The following is a 23,583-nucleotide window of genomic DNA, read 5'->3' as shown; positions in this document are numbered from 1 at the left end:
CTCCTCCGTCCCCTTTCTCTTATGTGTGGCCTCAAAAAGCTCATGAGGATGTGGTTCTCTGCCTAGTCTTTCGCTCTGTTACCAATTATAAGAATTCTAGCATTTATCATCGAACCAAAATATTTATAAGAAGATAATTATAAAATAAAAATTTTAACAAATACCATCCTCCGCTGGTGGGTATACTGTGAAACAGAACCGCATGCGTGCCTGAAAATGCCAGATCCTGACCCTCCAGCCTCACTGCGCCTATTGACAGAAAACTTCTCACACTTCTCTTTGTATTCAGAAGTGTTCCAAGTTTCCTGCCACTTCCTCAAAACAGAATCAGGGGTAGCAAGATTCTTCGTCTTCCCTTTCCTGATTTCCCACATTAAGCCCCTGTATCGCTCACCTGCCTTTTTCTGCCATGCAATTTTTACCAAGCTGTCAATTGTTTGGTCCCATATGAAGTATTTCTGCAAAAAGATTACATTTTATGAGTAGTTAGTAATTAAACATTTCATAAATATATGACAAACTGCTAAAATAATTATGCTTCACCTTGAATTCCTGCCAATAAAACTCCTTAATTTCATTGGGCACAGTCTTCCAACAGTGGCCTTCCTCGATCGATCTTTCTTTCACTATCAGAGTTATCCTGCGGCTGCACATCTCCGACGGATGTAAACTACATGAACAATGGTGAGTAAGTAAATGGTAACATTTAAATTAACCTTAATTAATAAACAATTAACTATTACTTGTTGTTAATGAGTGAAATAGTCTGTCGGAATGACTGTGTTCCGCCTACAGCAGTGGTCGATGCAGCTGATGCTGGAGCAGATGCAGGAGCAGATGATGGAGTAGATGCTGATGCAGATCCTGTCCCTCTAGCTGATGCAGTACCAGAAGGGGATTCAGGATGAGGTGAATGTGTATGTGATACCATTGGTCGTGGAGCTGCAGTAGGGTGGTGAGGATGTAAACTGTGACGGTGAGGAGGTGGAAGGGGACGGGGAAGCTGTACATCGGCACATGGTGGAACTGGTGTATATGATCGATCTCTATGAGATGGCTGTACACCGGATGCAAGTGGTACCCATATCTGAAGTTCCGTATCCCCAAGTCCCGTCGGTGCCCGTGGTAAATGCGGCTCATGCTCTTGTCCGTCATCTGTATTCGCGTCCTCTTGACTTGTACTAGCAGGAAGTTGAACCGGTCCTCTGGGCTTCTTAACCCTTCCACGTCCCCTCATCTGTGAATAAACAAAAATTGTCATTGCCAAAAATAATATAAAGTTCATAAACATTATATTAAATATATACAAATGTATTAAGTTACTCACTGAGTAATAAATGAAATATACAACTCCAAACTGATTTAGAATATAGATGAATTTAGTCTGATTCACATGAATTGAACTCATTATCACCATCTGCATCTGCATCAAAATCAGGGTCACTAAGGAATTCGTCTTCCTCTGTCGAAATGTCATCATAAATCTCAGTCATTCCTCCGCTAGAATCATTCAGGCAGTGTTGTTGATTAATATCATCTATATTTACTTCAGCATAATCTTGGTCATCTTCTTGAAAAGGTTCATATGTCTTTGAAGATGTTTGAGATACTTCAACAACGGGTCTACCTTTAACTTTCATCACAGCCCACCAATCATTTTTGTCACGACGCTTGCTCGGGTATGAAGCATAAACGACTTGTGTTGCCTGAGAGGCCAATACAAATGGCTCGTACTTACTATATCTATGCTTATTGTTAATATCAACAATTCTATACTGTCTATGCACCTTGGTGCCCGTATTTGGTGTTGGATCAAACCAATCACATTTGAAAAGTACAGTCCGCTTAATTGGTAGCCCTGGATACTCCAATCGCAACACCTCGACCAACTGTCCATAGTAGTCACTTTCTTCAGAACTGTAATTACTCCCTTTTATACATACACCAAAATTCATTGAGTTTCTACTTGAACTTCTATTGATTGTGTTGAATTTACATCCATTAACACAATACCCATTAAAAGTGGTGACACTTCTGAGTGGTCCCTTTGCCAGATCTTGTATAAGCTGATTTTGTACATTGTTTTGCAATTCATGGGCATACTTGTAAAACCATTGGACAAACTCTCTCTCTAGTTTTTCATCAACAGCTGCATCTGTGATATTTGGTTGTGCCAACTTTACTCGCTCCACATAAATGCTATACATACAAAGAAACAAGTAATGTTTAACAATAATGTACAATATAAGAGGTATTAGACTATTAGTATAACTACCAATACTTACTCAATATATGTTTTCACCTCTGGACAATTTAATAGAATATATGTTTGAGCAGCTTGGATTTCATCTTCAGTCATATATCTAGATTTTCCTTTTCCGATAGTTCTACCTGTGCATTTGAATATGCTTAATTTACCCGGTATGTCATCATCAGAGACAAATTCATGCAAGTTGCGTGGAACCTTTCGATGTCTGGTCATTACATGTGCTTCAAAGTAATGAGCAGAAAATGCACCTGCTTCTTCTACCAAGTAAGCATTGCATATTGAACCTTCAACCCTTGCTTTATTTTTGACATTGTTCTTTAACTTTCTCAAGTATCTAGTGTGTGGAAAAAAAAATTAGATATGTATACTAAGTAATTCATCATGCTAAGGAGTGCGAGTAAAGAATTAGTACGTGTACCTCTCAAATGGGTACATCTACCGATATTGTACTGGTCCTGCAATTAATGCCTCATATGCAAGGTGTACTGGTAAATGTTCTATTGAATCAAACAGACTTGGAGGGAAAACTCGTTCAAGCTTACAAAGGATCACAAGAATTTGTTCATTTAACCGTTGCATGTCCCCATTAGTAAGTGTAGTTGAGGTGAGTTCTCTAAAGAAATTGCTAAGCTCTGTTATTGGTTGCCAAACATTATTTGGTAAGAACTCTTTGAGAGCTATAGGAAGAATTCGTTGCATGAAAACATGACAGTCGTGGCTTTTCATACCAAAAAGTCTAAGCTTCCGACTATCAACACATCTCCCTAGATTGGAAACAAATCCGTCAGGGAATTTGAGTGTTTTAAGCCAATCACACAGTATCATCTTCGATTGGTTATCCAAACAATAACATGCTTTTGGATATTTTCCGCTAATTGGATCTTTCTTCAATTCTGGTCTCCTACATATTTCATTTAAATCTTCCCTTGATTTTATATTGTCTTTTGTCTTCCCCTCCACATTCATAACTGTATTAAAAATATTTTCAAATACATTCTTTTCAATGTGCATTACATCAAGATTGTGGCGAATCATATTTGAAGACCAATATGGCAAATCCCATAATATGCTCCGTTTACGCCAACCAGTTCTTTTTGAAAGCCGACAATTTATTTCATGACTATCAATGTCTATAACCCGCCTCAACCCAATTTGGTCAATTTCTTTTAGCAAGTATTCCCCAGTTCTAATTGGCGACGATGACTTCGATACACTTCTGTTTTTAATAAAAGATATCTTGTTTCGACGGAAAGGGTGGTCGTCAGGCAAGAACTTCCGATGACTGTCAAACCATGTTTGTTTACCCCCCCTTCATAATGTAAATGCATCTGTGTTTTCCACACAGTAGGGACATGCAGTGTGTCCTGCTGTGCTCCACCCTGAGAGCATTGAATAAGCAGGGAAGTCACTTATAGTCCAAATTAATGCAGCACGCATAGTAAAATTGTTCTGCTGGAAAGCATTGTAAGTATTCACACCAATTGCCCAAAGTTCTTTCAATTCTTGCACTAATGGTTGCATGTACACATCAAGCTTCTCTTTCGGATTCTTGGGACCAGGTATTATAATTGTCAGGAACATGTACTCATCTTTCATACACATACCTGGTGGCAAATTGTATGGAGTTAGTATTATTGGTCATGAAGAATACTGTTGCCCAGATTGACCGAATGGTTGAAATCCATCAGTGCAAAGGCCAAGTCTGACATTTCGGGCCTCCAGTGCGAAGGTTGGATGAGTTTGGTTGAAATGCTTCCAAGCAGGAGCATCTGAACAGTGACGCATCACCCCATCCTCAGTTGCATGGTCATTGTGCCAAGTCATATACTTAGCTGTAACACATGATGCATAAAGTCTTTGCAAACGTGGTGTAATGGGGAAGTAATACATCTTTTTGTATGGTATTTGACTCTTCCCTTTCCCCACGGTGTGCCATAGTTCTTGCTTAGATGCATTTAACATATCATACAGTTTCTGTGCAGCCGAGTTTGGCATCTCATATGTATCATTATGCATTACATGACAACTTGTTGCATCCATTACCATGTCCTCAAAACGATTGAAATTTGGGTGATTAACACTGTCAGAACCATAAGACATGTCTAATAGTGTATCACCATATCCGTCATGCACTTCAGTTTCACCGTGCAAATACCAAACAAGGTAATTTTGCACAAAACCATGCTTCATTAAATGATATTTAACTGTATTTTCATCTTGAAAGCTACGGTTTTGGCACTTAAATCGATTGCAAGGACAGCGAATCTGATCGCCATTTAAATATTCTGTGCAGGTCTTAGCATTCTCTATAAATTCATTAATACCCTCTAAATATCTGGAATTCAGTAAACCATCTCTGAGACGGGCATACATCCAACTTCTTTCAGCAGTTATATTAACTACAATAAATATGCTGATATGAAAACAAAAAACTTATAAATCCTATCTTCGAATAGAGCCTGAAAACCAACAATTAAATTGTGCATTATATCTAAATGATAATTTGATAACTACATTCATTTTGGAACAAAATATTAACATAAATTTGAACTTGCCTGATATCAATGGCAGTATCTTCTACTGGATGGGGAGGTGGCGGGGCAGTATAACCAGGTTGGTTAGGCTGTTAATGAGAAATTATAACAATCAATACATGTATTCAGCCATCATCCATATCAAAAGTGCATCATGTTTGGAATATCTACCTATCCAACCACACTTAGTGTAAATTCAAACACATGCACAAAAAATTTCACAATGCAATTAGAATTCAATTCTAGAGTAACTTTGAAAACTTTAAAATGGGACATTCCATGTGAATATTCAACATCAATTCAAATCCAATAAAAATCATGAAAATTTTCTCTTTTTTTGACACGACTTTGAGGCCGAATTTATTTACAAATTTGCTGGAAATTGCACCTGCTGGTGCACTTGGCCAAGTGCACCAAGTGCACCAGCAGGTGCAATTTCCAGTGCATCTACTGGTGCAATTTCCAGTGGTGCACCAGCAGGTGCAATTTCCAGTGACACAAGAAATAAGCCACCTTTAAACACCTTAATTGCTTTATTACTTACTGGACTAGACAATAGAAAAGATAGGAAAATAAAAATTTTGGATTTAAGAAGGGAAAGTTTTCAACTGACAATGGTTGCTCTATGCTAAGGATTAGTCTAGCTGAATCCCTATAGTACAATGTGACAATTTCCTCCACAAAATTTGGATTAGCATCAACTTGAAGTTCCTCAAGCTGAAGAAATTGTTCATCAAGAAAACCCTGAAAGATGGTCACCCATTTAAATTTCAATTGCAAGCAAAAAAAAAGGGGTTGAAAAAAAAAATCTAAGAGGGGAACGGGTTGAGCAAAAAATTAAACAAGCATAACTGTAATAATAGTTCGTGTGCATTTATTTTAATTTCTTGAAGCACATATCTGCATTCTCAAAAGTGCGCACTGTATTTTCTTTGTTCTCTATCTTTTTTGCTGTTTAAAGGGGAGAAATGTCATGATCCTAGACGCACTTGTAAATAGATAAAGAAATTGAAGCAAATAGTTTTCCAATAAAGAACAAGTTTTCTGGAGGAAATTTGAAATCGTGGAGTGGGAAATTTGAAATAGATGGCGGTGAACCTTTGATGGAGGCAGACGTTGGATGCCTGCAGCAGTGAACGACCGTTCCGTTGGACGCAAGTTCAGATTTCAATGAGCCCGTGGACAGTGTGCCGAGAAAGGGCGTACTTATCGACGGTGGATGGCGGTGGACGATGGATGCCGGCGGCAGTGAACGACCGAGAGGTTGGAGGCAAGTTCAGATTTCAGAGTGATTTTGATTTTACAAGCAAACGATTTAGGGATTTCATTTAGGACTGTGTATTTGGCTCCACAAATTCACTTACGGATTTCTAACGGGAAAAGGGTCCGTTAATATTTCACTAACGGATTTCTGACGGATGGTTCCATTCGTTGGTAGACAATACGATTAAAATATTCCGTTAGAGTTAACCGTTAGTATCACTAACGGACTGCAATCCGTTGGTGAATCGGTTAGTATCACTAACGGAATTCAATCCGTTGGTGAAGTCCGTTAGTGATCTATTGAATTCTTGTAGTGAAAGCTACAAAGCTAAAACCTACGATTGACAATAATTTATATATTTTTATTAAGTTATAAAAATAAATTATTTTATAAAAAGAATTAATAATTAACTGAATTCTTTACGGTACTTTTTACATTTATAATAATAAAAATGATCAATAATTATCTACTTGCTTCTTCATACAAGTTTTTTTATTATGACCCACCCTGCCACATATGAAACAATAAACTCTAAACGTTTCTTTTATTTTGTTCGACCTCCAGTCCATCTCATTGTGTATCCTAGAAGACATCGGTCGTCCCTTTTTCCTTGTTCTAGAAATGTCAGACACAAGAGGAAGTCCATCTGCTGCAAGCCAATAGTCAGGATGTCTAAGAGGATGGAATGTGTACGCATAACATTGGATAGTACACTACAATTTATAATAATCAGATACAAATTGTTCGTAGTCAATTGAATGTGACATGCATGCAGCAATAGCATGTGAACATTGTATACTTGTCTCTTGAAATTCGCCACATGTGCATGTTTGATCTATGAGTTTCACCACTTGTTTTTACCTACCTTTAGCAGTAATTATTTCGCAAACCAGTGTCTGATTGTTGAACCGTCTAACTCTATGTCAATTTGCTTTAATTGTGTTGGCACGCAGTGTTTTACTGCAAGCTTGACTGGAAACATATCTCTTACTTTGTTGATCCAAAAATGTTGTCTTCCGCGTATCAAAATAATGGACACATTGGAAGAATATTTTCTCAACCATTGCCGTTATAGGCAACGCTCAAAATCCTTTCATCATGCCATTTAGGGATTCAGTCATGATTGTTGTCATCACGCCATACATTTATCCACTATCGTGTGATCTCGTCCATTTCTCTAAATTTATCTTCACTGCCTAATCATATGATTCAGTGTACACCTCACGAATATTATTCATTGCCTCGTAAAACTTTCTCTTCTGATTTTCATTTGCTGATATAAATGACAAGTTTATCAAAATAAAATTAGCATTAGCCAAAATTGATATTAAATTAAATAAATAAAGTCAACTTCATATTAAAACATGACGCATACCTGCCCTGCACAACGATTCCTTTATTGTTGCATTTTTTAATGTATTGTTGTAATTACTCAAAACATGTCTGATGCAGTAACGATGATGACCTGCTGGAGGTTGCCACCAATCTTTCTGCATCGCCTTAAGAATTCCAGCATGACAATCTAAAATTGCATACAAGTCTTCTCGATTGGTCACAAAGATCTTTAAGCAATCCATAAACCACGACCAATTGTCACTGTCCTCCTTATCAACAATGGCAAAAGCTAAAGGAAAGAGTTGATTATTTCCATTGAATGCGGTTGCACACAATATACACCCGGTGTATTTTCCATATAGGAATGTCCCATCGATTGAGATTACAGGTCGACAATGTTTAAATCTCTCAATCGATTGCTTAAAAGTCCAAAACATACGATCAAATACACGATACATCGGATTTAATCATTCATTTATCCAATGTAGATTATCTTCAATCATGTATATTGTTTCTGAGTTAAAATGATGAAGAGCAATCATAAATATATGCAAACAACTGTATGATTCATCCCATCCCCATAAAGCCTTGCAATTGCCTTTTACTTTGCTTTCCATATTTTTTTATAAGACGAGTACCCAAATTTATTCCTCACTTCGGCTTGTAGGGCAGCAATTTTTATATCAGACTGTTGTTCAATTAATGCAAAGATGAATGAACAAATGAAATTTTCATCCAATTGGCTATAGTTTTTCGTCAACTGAGGATTTGCATATGTGTGCGGTCCACTATATCTCGTAATTTTCAATATATTCTCTCCTTCTTTCTTGGATGCTCGAAGCCTCCATGCACACCCACTGTCTTTGTCTTTACATTTTATAGAATAAGTCTTCTGTCTTGTTCCACGGTAAAAAAATTGATGATGATGTCTTATGTGATATTCTTTTGCAGCCGTAGCCACTGCATCTCTTGAATAAAATATCATCCCAACTGAAAACTCTTTAGATGAGTCCCAGAAGGAACGGCCTTCTGGCTTATCATAAGGATCCATCCTAAGCAAATCGAAGTATATTTCTGCGTATGGAGGAGGATGAACAACAGGCACAATAGGATTAGAAAATTAAGTGTTGTAATATCGAGACTCACTATCCTCCTGACCATTATCATCATCATCATCCTCAGTAGACATCCATGAATCATCTCCATCCTCATCCTCATCCTCATCCTCTACTCTATTAGATAAATTATTTGACGGTCCTTCAAGACTATCAAATAAATCATAATCATCTACTAAATTTTGCTCTTCACATTGTTCAACATTTGATTCCACAGCAGTTCCAAATGGACCTATATCAACATCCTCATTCGTCGCATCAATACAGCGAAGTATGTTAACATATATTTTTATACAAGGTAGACCACCAATTTAATATAAGTAATTAAACATACCAGATACATCATCTTCACCCTATATCTCCATGCATTCAAATTTTAAGGATACATCCACAATTATAGGCTTTCTAAAATTAATTGTCTCTATATATTCATTTTTCTCAAATAATCCAATTGCACGAGTAATTTTTCCAACCAACTGATTAAAACTTATCTTTTTACCCATTGGAACAACTTTTGAAAAACCTCCATCGTAATCATATCCATAAGAACCATTTATAATATTTCCGTCCAATGAATATTAGCATATGCAGGAATTTCCATTTTCCTGATAATAAATAAAAAATAATATGTAAATTCAATATTTCTATAATTGATTAAAAAAAATTTTATTTTTTAAAAAATTACAATAAATTAAAATTAGACACAATAAATATGATATATTTATTTAAACAAATTGTGATTTTTTATGTACTTACACTGTATCACATTTTCACCGATACGACCAATGAAATAAAATCTTTCAATTCCTGCAAAAAAAATTATATTAAGAATTTATTTTTCTTTGCAAATTTTACTATAAAAATAAAAAATAATTTAAATTTAGAATGAAAAATATATAAAACTTAGTGGCATTTTCTTTTGCAGTCAAGTCAAAACAAGTAGATACGATAATTTTATGAAATTTGTAGAGGAAAAGAACTGAGTTGCATCAAAAATTAAGTAAAAAATATGTAAGATTATAGAAGTAGATAGCAAATAAGAGATGAGAGGGAGTAAAAAATAAGCCAGATAAAGATAGGAGGGTGATTGTAATTGGGTAAGGAGATAGCAATTTATAGAGACGGGGGCGGGTGGGTAGCCGTTGAAATTTTTGGGCCGTTGGTGTAGTTCGTCATTAAAACTGCTGAATTACCTGTTGGTGTAGTTCGACAGTAAAATTGTCGACCGTTGCAGGGACATGTCCGGCATACAAATTGCCGAACATGTCCATTGCATGCAATGTCACAGGGGTGCATAGATTCTTTGCACCCCTTGGCTAAGTGCTGGACAGGCGTGTTCGGCACCCAAAGTGCCAAACACGCCACGCATGCAGCCACGGGAGCAGTTCAAACTGCTCCGTGGCAGTTCCACATCCATAATGTCGAACTCTCCATTGTTTAACACCTATGGTGTGGAACAAGCGTGTTTGACAGTATGATTGCTGAACACGCTCCTTTGATATACAGAATCCGAAAATAATTTTGGATTCTGCATGATTTGATAATTATTTTCATTATGATGCATGAATTGAAAAAAAACTCCTTAAATTCCTCACAATCCCAGAGAGCATAGAGCCCTATTTCCTTCTATACAAAGCAAAAGGGTAGAGAGAGGATTCATAAAGCTCTACTTACCAAAAGGAGAAGGCATAAAAATAGCTTTATTCTTTGTGGACTAGTCCATGACCAAATATGCTTTCACTTACCTTCAAACTGCTTTGAAGCATCATTCTCCAATGAAAGATAAGCTAACTTTGCTAAAAAAATTTCATTCCAGCTTTTCTCCCAATGTACAATATCTTCTTCCTGAATATAATATGGTGGAATAACCATTGCTAATAGAATAATTAGGTGAGAGATCCTCAAGTAAATTCTATTTCAATTGCTCCATGTCATTCATAAAATAGCAATTGGTTCATCGAGACACTCTGGAGGAATTTCTTTGATTGCCAACTGAGCAAGCACTGAGTCATCTAGCAACCAATTATTGCTCCAAAAGTTTGCCCTTTTTCTATTTTCCAATGCTCGTCGAATATGTGGAAGAGTCTCCAACTAAGCATCCATACAGTCGCGCAATGCAGATGTGGGCTGCAAACAAGCGGTCAATGCAGAGGTCCGACGTATGACGATTCATAGTCGTGCAATGCAGAGGCGGGCTGCAAATGAGCGATCGATGCAGAGGTGCAACGTATGGCAGCTCACAACACAAAATGCAGTGGTGTAGCGGCTCACAGGCGCGCGATGCGATGGTGGTGCTGGCGCGACGTGCTGCTGCATAGGCGGTCATCGGGTCCTCTAGTTGAAATACAATGATGGTTGTTGTAGCATGATTAGCTTGGGAGAAATGTGATTATTTTTAGTAACACACCAAAACTACGTAATTTTAACAAAAATTATGTAGTTTTAATGAAAAATATATTTTTGTGCTATTAGATAATTTAATTAATGGGTTATAAAAATATTTTTTAATATAATTAGAGGATTTCATTTAAAACTATATTTTTTAATTAAAATTATAAAGTTTAGTCAATAGATTTTATCTGAATAATTATGCAAATATATTCGCAATGATTAATTAGATATTTATAGTAGTATTTGGAAGGCACCTATAAGATCACCAATGATTTTGCTTTGAGCATTTAACTAGTTGGGTGACAATCCATCCATTTATATGGATCCAAAATGGCAACATGCTAAAATCAAGCTCCTCCGGAGTTAAGTCATGTGGCCAAGTGGCTATGGCTATGGCTATGGCTATGAGTTGATTTTGAATACTTCTAGGTTTATTTTCCAACACACATCTCGCATCCACTTCCTGTTCAAAATACAACATGAAGACGTTAGTCTTCTTTGATGTGATTATAAACCCTTTTCTAGTGGCTTAGGACTTGGTGATAGAGAGAGTGGGCTCCTCACAGTGGAATTGCTAAGCCCTCTTATGCGCTTACCTGTCTCTTTTAAATGGTTTCTTTTTATGAAACATTAAAAATTGAAGTGGAGAAAATAATGAAAAGATAAATTGTATAGTGTAAATTATTAAATTATATATAATTTTTTATGCAAATTTATATTTAGTTTTTAAAATAAAATTAAAGGAATTCTTGATAATTTTGATAATTCTATAGCTAAGATCATGATTTTTAAAAAAGTTTTAAGTTGGCTCAAGAACTGTGATTGGTTTTCGGTTATTATAGAGTCAGTCACTCAACTTTTGGTTCGAGTTATAACTGATTCCAATTATCAGGATTTATTATCATTTGATAGTATTTTTTTTTGTAAATCTTTTATCTCAGAAATAATTTATATTTCTGATAAATATTTTTCTCCTCCTACTCCATGATAGATTTGACTTTCTTCTTGGTCCATCATATGGGTCCATCAAATGGGTCTCTCAATGTTCTATTTGATGAAAAAACCTGCAAAATAAGAAAAAACGGTTAGGGGTCTACTGGGGATGCCCCGGTGGGGACTCTCCGACGTTCAAGTCAGATTTTATGAATTAGAATAGTATATTTAGGCAATAGTTGCATAGAGAAAATAAAAATGGAGTCCTCGAAGGAGAGGGAAATCAGAAGCCCCGAGCCTCCCGAAGAGAGAGCCCCCTTGAAAGAGATATAGTGCCACCTGTCTATGTTACTCAGACCCGTACGTACGGACGTGTCAGATCTCTTTTCCACGCCAGACGGCCATTTATTTCTTCCTGTCACGCATGCGAACAGGGTTGGTGAGTGAATGGGCCTGCTTCCTTATTGGGCCTGTGCTCGCATCTGATCCGAATTGCCCTGGGTTGCTGGTTCCGGGCTTGTGAAATCGGGCCGTCTTTCAAGCGTATAATCTGACGGGTTTTGGATTTGTGGCCTTCTTTTGGATCCATCCTCTTTCCTGGACTAGGAAAGCCAGACGGTTATCAATTTCTATTAATTTTGTTCATAAATTTGCAAATGGTGTAATTTATGTGCTTGTTCGAGTTAGTTATAGTATTTCGGGTTTGATTGAGTCTTTTTCTCATTTTGAGCTGCTTATAATATTTCGGATATGATTTGAATCTTTTTCTCACTTTCTGATTCAATCTGAGTTGATAGATCTTGAAACTTAATAAAATTTATATTTTTATTTAAAAAATAACAAATTAAATTAAATTACCATAATTAATTAATTAATTTAGAATTTAGTTTATTTTGTTAATATTTTATACTTTTCAGGGGGGAAGGAACAATTAAAGAGCCCATGCTTTGACTGTCGTTTTAATCTCTAGAGAGAGTCTTCTTTCACCTATTTGAGGATTTCCTCTTACAAAACCCTAAACCCTTCGATTGCCGCAGCCTCACCACTTTGAAATTTGAAACCCTCACAGCAATCGCCGTTCTCCCTGACAATCGCCGGCGCCCCTTCGAAACCATTGCCGTGTATATATGCTTAAAAGCCAAATTAAAAATACAGCAAACGTAAACTCTAGCCTTCTAGCATTTAGACCTCGCCAAGTGGTGCTCCGTAAGCCTCCTCCAAGCATGCAGCAAGACGATAATAAGCAGAAGATCCTTCTCATTTGCTCCATAGCTCAGTATCTTGCACGGAGTGGCTTCCCCAAAACTCTAAAAAAGTTCCGATCAGAGGCCAAAATTCAGGTCTCTCTCAGTTTCTTTGGTAATTCATGCGTTTTTAGTTCGTGTTAAATGTCTCATTCTCATCGCTTCATTTTGCAGGAAGATGATTTGAAGGATTCCTCATTGGACTTGGAAGAGATGTTCTGCAAGTTTTTGGACAAGAAGTAGGAAATTTAACAAATGCCTTATTTTATAACTTCCCTGATTAATATTTGAAAGGGCCTGTGCCTGTGTTAAGGGTATATTTATAGCTTTACATTTACACGTTAGAGATGCGTATTCATATTGGCATTGCTCTAAGCATGCAAGTTAAGAATCTCAAAAGGGTAGAATAGTTGGCTAGGGGAAGGGTGGGTTTGTTTCTCCATTTTATGCATTGGTTTCTATTGCTAGGTTGAAACTATGATGACAAAATATTATTTAAATTATACAGAATTCATATTTGTTTCCCTTTTTTGCCTTCTTATAATTTGGAGGCATGAACTTTGCGTTAATATTGGCAGGTGGACCGCCTTCACCACCAAGTCAGATGGCATCTTCTCAAAATTACAATTCATCCTCTATTTTGCTTAAATTGAAACATTTTTATCTATTTTGGTGATTTATCATGCCAAATATTGATTATATTCCTACAGTTCCTCTTGGACAAATAAAATGTTGTGATCTAAGGATTAGTTTTGACTTTTTAATAATAGAGAACCACAACAAAAATTAAGCATTCGTAGGGAAATGGTATTGCATTAGTTTTACTACTCCCTTTCATTTTTCATTGAGGCTCCATTTTTCGGCAGAAAATATTTTTCACATTTTTTGATGTTTTGAACACTTAAGAAAATTGGTCAATAGAAGATAAATTTTTTTTCTGGTCAAAGAAAAAATTAAGTCATTTTCTATGCATTGAGAATCTTATTAATAGTCTTCTATTTTTTAAATTAAAACTAAGCAATGTAAAATAAGTAACTTCATGGAAAAATATTTCCCATGAAAAACATTTTCCACATAAAATATTTTTCATGGAAAATATTTTTCAACTATATGTTAGTTTTTGCAAACGGAGGCTAAATTCCTTTTTATTTTTCTCAATCCATTTCTTATATATATATATATGTATGTATGTATGTATGTATGTATGTATATTCTGATGTATTGTTTTTGCTATTGATGTTGTTGTACTGTACTTAATAGAGGTGATTATTTTAAAATAATAGATTTTATACTTGCAATTGTTTAGCAGTATCAGTGTGGGAGAGAAAAAGAGGATTGATAAGAGTGCTGGTGATAAACGTAGCAATTCTAAGAATGCTGAAGAGACGATGACACATGATACATTGCCTGTAAAATCTAAAGAGAAAAAGAAAAATAAACAAATCTCTTGCTCACTTGGTGAAGAAGAACAAGTCAGCAAAAAAATTTCAAAGGAGTCTACTGACAATGATGTGCATGAATCTCCTGTCAAAAAATGCAAGGACAAAAAGAAGAAATGCCTCTTGGATTCAGAATCTGTTATTGATAATACTCCAACAGAATCACTGCCTGAGGCAGTTGAGGAAAAATCTAAGGATATAGTGTTTCAAGATAGTAAGAAACTACCTGACACAGAGACAGATGTTAAATCAAAGAATAAGAAGAGGAAGAAAAACAAGCAGTCTTCTGATTACATTATTGATGATGGAAAAACAAATGAAATTGATTCTGAAAAAGGGGATTCTAAGACTTCAAGTGCAAAGGACGATGCAGCTTGCAAAGAGAAAAAAGGTTCTAAGAAGAGAAAAAGGGTGGCTTCTGAAGAAGATGCTGGTCAACTTCCTGGTGATAAGCAAGATGAAGGATCCAAACATAGAGAGACAGAAGAATCCAAACGTAGAAAGAAAGACAGTTTTGAAGAACCCAAGACAAAAGGACAGTCTACGCAGTTACAAGTAATCACAACAACTGAAGGGAAAACTCAGAAAGAAGAAAGCAGCCAAGTTGGTTTAGGTGATTGTAAACAGATTAATGGGCAGTCAAATGGAAATCTTGAAGAAAATGAAGAGAAATCTTCCGTCCAGAGTACCATGAAAAAGAAACAGAATGGTTCAGCTGAGGTTTGGATTTGAACACTTCCATAAGAATACTTTACTTTATGAGTTTCAAAGTTTGAAGCATCTTACCCTCAAAATTCAAATTCCAAATATCATTGGATGTATAAGCTATCTTTTTTTTTTATCACCTACCCATTTTTAGTATGCTTTTGCAAGCCTGTTGTGATCCTTTTTTTTTTAATTCTTGGGCATAGTCAATTTAGAAAAAAAAAATCAATTTTGTTGTGCATGATTGCATAATGTTCTGAAAGATCCAGATCTTTGCTCACCTTAATTTTGTTAAATTTTTCATAAGTTATCCAATAGCTTCGAGGCATGTTTCTATTATTGACATGGTGTTTTTGGACTTTTAACAAAATTGCCTACTCATTTGATGTAGGCCTCTCTAATGCCTTAAGAACTACCAAAAAGGCTTGCAAAATGTGCATGGAGCCCTTCTAAGCCTTGGGGATTGTATCCTTGCCTTGACATATTCCATAAACCTTATATTTGTCTTGGCTATTGAAATAGTTAGTTACTAGTTGACTGGTTCAGAGACTGAACATAATGTTAGACAAAAATATCCCAGTTTCATTCTGGAACTCTTTTATGTTTAACTTGTTGATACCATGATGCATGCGCCAAGGTGATCATTTAGGCACTGGAGCCAATAAAAAATTTTTGATTTCAGTGTGTCTGAAAGAGACTAGCTTTTGTGGGTGCTTATAGAATAAAAGTCCATTGCATTTGGATTATTGTACATTTGCACCTCATCAGTTGACATTTGACAACTTTTTTGGTGACTTGATCTGCTTTTTTCCTCTCATTGTGTTTAATGGTTGTGTTGCTTTGTGCTTTTTGTGGTAGCATGAATAAATCTGCATTCAAGAATATCCTTGCTTCTGTGTTTAATTACCTGAATTATGCAATTGCAGCTGAAGACTGTCGATCATTTTCAAAGAATAAAAGTCGATGAGGTGGTTTTCTCCTCTGGGAAGCTCAAGGATAATTCATATTGGGCAAAGGTTTGTTTCCTTTTTATTTTTTTAGCTTAATTTTCATCTTAGTTTTCTATGTATATTGTCATTCAAGTTATTTACCCTAATTTTTTTTTAGGATGGTGCTGAGAGTGGTTATGGTGCAAAAGCACAGGAAATTCTTGAGCAAGTTAGAGGAAGGTACGTCTTTTAGTTTAGGGTTCTTTTTTTCCCCCTCCGTTTTTGGTCAATGTGAGATGCGTGCACCTATTAATATAAGGTATGTGTTCATGATGGTTTGCTATAACCTTACTGCCAACGAAAACCAGAACAAGTATCAGATTAGTCAAAATGCCCAGTTTAAATTGAATGGCTTGGCTGTTCTATCACAAGCATAATCACAGACTGTGTTGGCAAATTGGATTAATGATCCTATTATGTTAAACTGAACCTTTAGTGCACTGGAGTCTAGCAATTTGTAAATCATGCAGTCAAATACAAAGAAGTCTTGTTTTGAATTAATTTTTTATTTTCATATTGTAGACTTTTCTTTTACATGTGTGCATGTGTGTGTAGAAGAATTCTGTAATAACCAGTATTGGAACCTTTTTATGTAAATTTAGGAAACAAAAGGTTTATCATGGTTCAGCAACTATTGTTTCATCAGCAAGTTTATTTATTTATTGATTGATTGATTTGGCTTCGTATTTACTGTTCAACAGAAATTTTCCACATGGGATGACTACTCTTATAGGAAACATCAGAATCTCTTTTGGATATAAAGTCCAATTGAGCCCCTTACTCAAGGGCCAAATAATTCCAATTCAAAATTTTAGGCCAATTAAGCCCCTGAAGTGTTATTCAAGAGTCAAATAAGCCCTTATCTAATATAATATTATTTTTTAATAATATAATATTATTTTTTAATAATAAATGATAAAACTTTATTTTTGTATTTTTAAAAATTATTTATTATATCTATATATTTTTTAAAATTTTTATGATAATTAAAATACTAAATTTTTGATGTTTTAAATTATAAAAAATAATGTTTTATTATTAAAAAAAATAATATTATATTAAGATAAGACCTATTTGGCCTTTAATAAAAGTACGGGAGCTTAATTGGCCCAAAATTTTAAATTGAGTTTATTTGGCCCTTGAATGAAAGTACAGGGGCTTAATTGGACTTATTTACAATCTCTTTTATGCACTAATTATTTTTTTAGGCTTATGAATATGTAATCTTTGAGTATTTTCATTTGGTTTGCAAAGACTTTTACGTGTAGTTTGTTATTTCTTTCTATCTCCCCTTCCCTTCACTTGCACACTTAATATTTTCATTCTCCCTCTCCTGCTAGAAGAATGCAGCAACTTGTTATTTCTATTCCAGCCCTTTGTGATCAAATCCTGACAAAACAAGGCCAAGCTTATTTCTAAATTCAATTTCTAATCTCAATATCATAGCATAAACTCTAAAATTCATCGATACTTTTGAGTTGATCCACCACTGCAAGAGCACTAGTCGGCAGATTACTCAACTTGTTCTGCACAATAGAGTGCCTAGATTTATTTCAATGTTTATTATCTTTAGCTCAAAGAGATTCAAATTGCAAAGTTTGATTTTAGAGCTGTTGTATGAGACCAAAGAATGACTAGAGCAGAGAAAATCAAGATACCCTTGAAAGAAAATACTGCTCCTAAAATAATTATGATATTGAACTAATTTCCTTTATTTGAGGGCATGTGCTTTATGGAACTATTATTATTATCATCCTGTCAAGAAGAGTTTGTATGGTAGAATTCAATTCAAATGATTTTATAATAGAATTCATGCAGTTTGAATAAATTTTGAAGTGATAGAATTCATTTGATCATTATTGTTTGGAACAGAAGTAAATCAGATGTATTTATTTTCCTGTTTAACCATTACTAAAATACAGTTAAATTAGTTAAGTTTGTTTTTGGGTTTTCAATAATAAGACACTAAATTAATTGAATTGTTACGGCATTACACCACTTTTTGTGTGTTTCTATTTCTTCAAAATTACTTTTTTAAGTTAAAGCCACAACTTAGCTGTTATTTACTTTCCAATGTGAAAATTGATCAAATAAAAACAATCGAATTGAACTTGTGCCCTTTTTCCCTTTACAGATTCACATTATTTTCTTTCATTCACTTCAACTTTGGTAGAGTTGATAGGTTGTAATTAGGGGCGGGTGTTCATAGCATAGTTACCAGAGACTCCCTCAACCCCTGAGAACTGTGTTCCAGGTCCTACATACTGAAAAACAATAGTTTTGCATCCCAAATCATTGGGAGACGCAATTCGAGTCACCAAAATAGAGGTTCTAACAGGAAATGAAAAGATGGGAGGAAAGAAGAAAGATAAACAAATCTACATGTATGCAATAGCATGTAGGCACAAGGAGAGGAAGATCGGGAAGAAGAAGAAGAAGAAAGGCTATAACAAAGGAAAAATAAAAAGAAGAAAATACATTTTAACACACTTTAAGTGGGGTAGTGGATTTAAGTGTTAGTGGAATAGGTGGCAATGTTAATTTGGGAGTATAAATTACTATTTTATCAATTAAACTAAAATAATTTTAGAAAATATAAATATTATCAAACTATTAGTCATATATTTAATCATTTAAACATTATGTTATATTGCATAAATATAATTTACATGCCCAAAATTAAATTGGTGTACCAATTAAATATACCACAAGTCGACGTACCTACTAAGCTTACCCCTACATATCCTATATTTCAACTATATTTCATTAATTGGCGTACCACGCACCACAAATGAAGAGAGTACCACAATCCATGTAAATATGGTTGATGGTTCATAGATTCAATTTGGTTTGAAAGTCACCAAACGAAAATAACCAAATTTCCCTTAATTGTTAACTGAATTGAGCTGAACGGAGAGAATCAAACTTAAACAAAATGAACAAATTCTGTTTGGTTTGTTGGCTTTTTTGAGAATTGAGCTTAATGCCTTAATCATTTTGGTTCGTACTCTTCTTCTTCTCCTTTTGTTTTTTTTCCTTCTGAACAATAGTAGTAAAATGAATCCATTTCTCTCCTCTCATGTCTTTCCTCTTTCCTAACAACATTACTAAAATTGATATCAGTCACTATCCCCCTCTTTCCCCCTGCCCCCTTCATTGGGATCCGCATCTTCCTACTTCTTACTTCTTACTTCTTACTTCTCTCTTCCCTTTTTTCTTTTTTTTGTTTTTTCCTTTTCTCAGTTACATATTTTGGTTATCACCAAACTGTGTCTCAAAAAAAAAAAATATTATTTGACTTCTGATTCCTAGTTAAATAATATAACAATGGATAGTGCTAAAAAATCTCTGGATTTCATATGAGCTCTTTTTCTAAGTATTTGTTTTGAACTTATGACATTGAAATGTTATAGATTAGAGAACAAATGAGTTCAAACTTTTTTAACCCAATCCAAGAATATGTGTTACAAGGTTTACATATCTTTAAAAACATTTTATCAATTTTAATCCTTATGATGTTCATTTGGTGCTATTTCTTCTTGATGGTACAGATTGATGCTTCGAAAATTGTTAATTTTTGTCAATTCTATCCTTGTGTCAGATCTCTCAGGCATGCACAGCTTTAATAGTAATTTGCACTTTTAATAATATATGGAATATGGAAGATTGTTGTTGTTCCTTGCTTATTATATATGTTATCAGCAGTTACAAGCTCTGTGAGATTGAAAGGCATTTCCCATTTATGATAGGAACTTTATTCCTTAATTCATTCCTATATTGACAGATTGTTGCGATGTTCACAAAAGCATTCGCTTTCCTTTTGCTGTTTATGGTCATCTTTTGTAATCTAAATACTAAGAAAACATATGAATATTGCAACTAGAGCTATATGCATGAATAGATATGATATTTTTAATGGGATTGTCATTCTCTGTCCTAACTATTCATCTTCTGCAGGGGTTTTAGGCATGAAAAAACAAAGAAAAAGCGTGGAACATACAGAGGAGGACAGATTGATTTGCAATCCCATTCAGTTAAATTCAACTATTCTGATGATGATTGATTCAGTAACTTTCTTCTTCAGATTTTGGGTGTTACTTCCCTGCCTGGACCAATATGGTAATTTAACTTTGCTGTATTGTTGCCTTTTTTTTTTTTTTTTTTTACTTCTTTACCGTCATGACAACTTTTCCCATTATTGAACAAACTCGAGCAAACTGAGGAATTTCAAATTTATCAGATGTTCCTTCCTCACGCCTCCTTTCCATTCATTTTCATCTTTCAATATTATTGAACCGTTATCCTCTGTTTGGCATAATTTATTTTGCAAGAAAAAAATTTAAATAAATTCTTGCAAAATCATGTATGTTTTTTATTTTATTTGAAAATGATATTTTATAAGTTAAAAGAGAAATGAATTCCTTCCATTCTGAATAAAAACATTGATAGAAAAGAATTGAATGGAATTGAATTCTCTCGAAATCATCCATTCTAAACAGGAAACTATAGTTTGTCTTGGAAAAGTGGTGTTATGAGGGATTGATATTGATGGAGTTAGCTGGTTCGGTTATGTTACCTAACATATTTCAAATGTCCATCATATACTCTTGCTTCTCTCATTGTCGTGTTACGTTAAACAGACGGATGCAAGTGAGATTTTACATTATGGTTTAATGCTCAATTTGCAAGTTTTTGTTTAGAAGTTTCGGTTTAAGCTTAATTTAGCTCAGAAAATTGAGAGAATTAAGAAGAGCTTCTTGATTTAAGTAAAAAAAAATTTAAAAAATAGCTTAATAAAGCTGCTGAGAGCTGTGGAGTTGATAAGTTAACTTTGACACTGAAGCTTAATAAATCGCAAATTATTTTTCTTGTGCAACAAAATAGCAGAAAAGGCGAAGGAGGTGAAAATGAATATGGATATAAAAACAATTAAATTCAGATAAAATAAGTTGAATTTAAATTTTTTATTCAAGGATTAAATAATCTCAATTTTAATTTTTTTCAATTAAGTCCATATATTTTTATATATATATTCACTTAATACAATATATTTTTTAATAATAAAATGTTTTTTAATAATAAAAAATTTTTTTCATTTTTATAATTTTAGAAATTGTTTACTATTTCTATGTTTTTTATGCTAATTAATCATATAATAAAATTTTATTTTTATAATTTCAAAAATTATTTACTATTTCTATGTTTTTTATATTAATTAAAATACTAAATTTTTTATTTTTTACATTTAAAAAATAATATTTTATTATTAAAAATAATATTATATTATGTTGTGATTTATTTTTTTATCCATAATAAAAATATATGAATTTAATTAAAAAAAATTAAAAATACATTTATTTAATATAGGATAGGATAATTGCACTTTGTTTATAAATAAAAATCTAACTGGGAGTTTACCTAAATGCTCGTCACCAAGCCTGGCCAAGGGCCAATCTGACTTGCAGATCAAATTGGATTACAACTTTAAACGGATCAATTTTGGTTTTAGTTTACGTATAGGCCTATAATTACTCTCCCTAATGTAAAGTTTCAATCAAATTCATAAATCAAAATTGGTTAATTAGTCAAGTCTTGAATTTGATCGATTTGTTTTATGCTCAAACTATTGTAATCAGGCCTGGTTGTTACAATGTCCTTGTTTTGAAATCGTTAATTCTTCAGCCACAATTATTTTTCTCTGTTTTTTGGTTATATGGTGTTTAATAGGCTGTGCACAAGTATCAAATCAATTCAAAATTGTAACGGAATGATACTAAAATAAATAAATAAAGGGTAATTTATAATTTAGTCCCCGAGTATTGCCATTATTAACAAGTCAGTCCCTGTATTTTTAGAAACCTATTAAAACATCCTTATATTTTCTCTCCGTCAATGAAATAGTTCTTCTGTCTATTTTTGCCGTTAAAAATATAATAAAAGACTAAATTACCCCCAATTATTTTTCTCCTCCTCCTCCTTCCTTTTCTTCTTCATCAATTCTTCTTCCTTTTGCTTCTTCTCCTTTTTCTTCTTCAGCTTCTGTTTTTTCTCCTTCTTCTTCTGCTTCTTCTCCTTTTTCTTTTGCTTCTTTTTCTTCTTTTTCTTCTTTATCTTCTTCGTCTTCTTCTCATTCTTCTCATTCTTCTTCTTCTTTTTCTTCTTTTTCTTCTTTCTCTCCTTCTTCTTCTTCTTCTCCTTCTTCTTCTTTTTCTTCTTTCTCTTCTTCTTCTTCTTCTTCTTCTTCTTCTTCTTCTTCTTCTTTTTCGGAGTCGGAGGAGGAGGAGGAGGAGGAGGAGGAGGAGAAGGAGGAGGAAGAGGAAAGAAAAGATAGGGACTATTTTGTTGATAAAAAGAAACAATAAGGATGTTTTAATAGATCTGAGAAAAGATAGGGACTATTTCGTTGACAAAAAGAAACAATAAGGACGTTTTAATATATTTCTAAAAATATAGGGAGAGACGATTTCGTTGACAGAAAGAAACGATGAGGAGGGACTATTTCCTTGACTTAAATAAACGATAAGGATGTTTTAATAGATGTGAGAAAAGATAGGGACTATTTCATTGATGGAAAAAAATAATAAGGACGTTTTAATAGATATGAAAAAAGATAAAAATATTTTAATAGATTTTTGAAAATGTAAGGACTAACTTGTTAATAATTACAATATACAAGGACTAAATAAATGGTTTTATTTGAGAGTAAAATTGGATTTTAAAAATTTTCTCTCTCCTCCTTTATCTAATTTTTAACGGAAAATAGGACGGAAGGACTATTTCGTTGACGGAAATAAAACATAAGGACGTTTTAATAGGTTTTTGAAAATACAGGGACTGACTTGTTAATAATGGCAATACCCAGGGACTAAATCATAAATTACCCATAAATAAAAAACGATGTTATGGAAACGGAATTCTACCGAATAAACTTATTAGCTGTTTGGTTTTAATTTTGATTTTTTATAAAAAAATTGCATTAAAAATTAATTATATATATATATATATATATAGTAATAATTTTGCGATATTATAATTCTATTATATTAAAGGCTCTATTGTGATAGTTCCAACTTGCATGATAAGCATGATAAAGAATGTGAGATGGTTAGTAAATTAGAAAGAATGTGAGATGGTTAGTAAATTAGAAAAAAGAACAAATGTAATGTAATTATTTAAAATTAGTTGTATAGAAATTACATATATTTATATCTTAATCACGATATAAATCACTATTTTTATTATATAAAAATAAAGTTAATTATAATAGTTTTTAAAAATTCGATAATAATGTGATCGATTAATTTCGCCGACTAATCAATTGGATTTCAGTATAATAAAAGTCTGCTAAATTATGCTTGCCGACGG

At 33.8% G+C, this 23,583-nt stretch overlaps 2 protein-coding genes across 3 annotated transcripts; one reads left to right on the top strand and one right to left on the bottom strand.

The window, feature by feature from the left end:
* Window positions 1-1,379: 1,379 nt before the first annotated feature.
* Window positions 1,380-3,871, bottom strand: LOC110617347. Its single transcript, XM_021760079.1, has 4 exons — window positions 3,648-3,871; window positions 2,709-3,551; window positions 2,286-2,603; window positions 1,380-2,199 (listed from the first exon to the last, which is right to left on the bottom strand). Exons 1-4 carry the CDS (start codon window positions 3,869-3,871, stop codon window positions 1,380-1,382), a joined length of 2,205 nt encoding a protein of 734 aa, XP_021615771.1.
* Window positions 3,872-12,776: 8,905 nt separating this feature from the next.
* On the top strand, window positions 12,777-20,524 carry LOC110617677 (suppressor protein SRP40). 2 transcript variants are annotated; one of them, XM_021760632.2, is made up of 6 exons: window positions 12,777-13,181; window positions 13,260-13,324; window positions 14,395-15,244; window positions 16,156-16,245; window positions 16,337-16,398; window positions 20,176-20,524. In XM_021760632.2, exons 1-6 carry the CDS (start codon window positions 12,969-12,971, stop codon window positions 20,279-20,281), a joined length of 1,386 nt encoding a protein of 461 aa, XP_021616324.1. In that variant the 5' UTR covers window positions 12,777-12,968; the 3' UTR covers window positions 20,282-20,524. The 2 variants fall into 2 exon arrangements, with proteins under 2 accessions (XP_021616324.1, XP_021616323.1); XM_021760631.2 differs by having other exon boundaries at window positions 14,392-15,244.
* The last annotated feature ends 3,059 nt before the right edge of the window (window positions 20,525-23,583 follow it).

This window comes from Manihot esculenta, chromosome 6, assembly GCF_001659605.2.
Source record: "Manihot esculenta cultivar AM560-2 chromosome 6, M.esculenta_v8, whole genome shotgun sequence".
NCBI lineage: Eukaryota > Viridiplantae > Streptophyta > Magnoliopsida > Malpighiales > Euphorbiaceae > Manihot > Manihot esculenta.
Note: the sequence above shows the minus strand (reverse complement) of the source record. Positions and strands in the feature narration are given on the sequence as shown.

Excerpts from the sequence above, each read along its gene's own strand:
- LOC110617677 (XM_021760631.2), top strand. The coding sequence starts at position 12,969 with ATGCTTAAAAGCCAAATTAAAAATACAGCAAACGTAAACTCTAGCCTT. Across the intron at positions 13,325-14,391 it reads TGCAAGTTTTTGGACAAGAA|CAGTATCAGTGTGGGAGAGA; the intron begins GTAGGAAATTTA and ends GCAATTGTTTAG. Across the intron at positions 15,245-16,155 it reads AACAGAATGGTTCAGCTGAG|CTGAAGACTGTCGATCATTT; the intron begins GTTTGGATTTGA and ends ATGCAATTGCAG.
- LOC110617347 (XM_021760079.1), bottom strand. The coding sequence starts at position 3,871 with ATGTGTATGAAAGATGAGTACATGTTCCTGACAATTATAATACCTGGT. Across the intron at positions 3,552-3,647 it reads GCTTATTCAATGCTCTCAGG|TCATCGGAAGTTCTTGCCTG; the intron begins GTGGAGCACAGC and ends ATGGTTTGACAG. Across the intron at positions 2,604-2,708 it reads GCAGGACCAGTACAATATCG|ATACTTGAGAAAGTTAAAGA; the intron begins GTAGATGTACCC and ends TCCACACACTAG.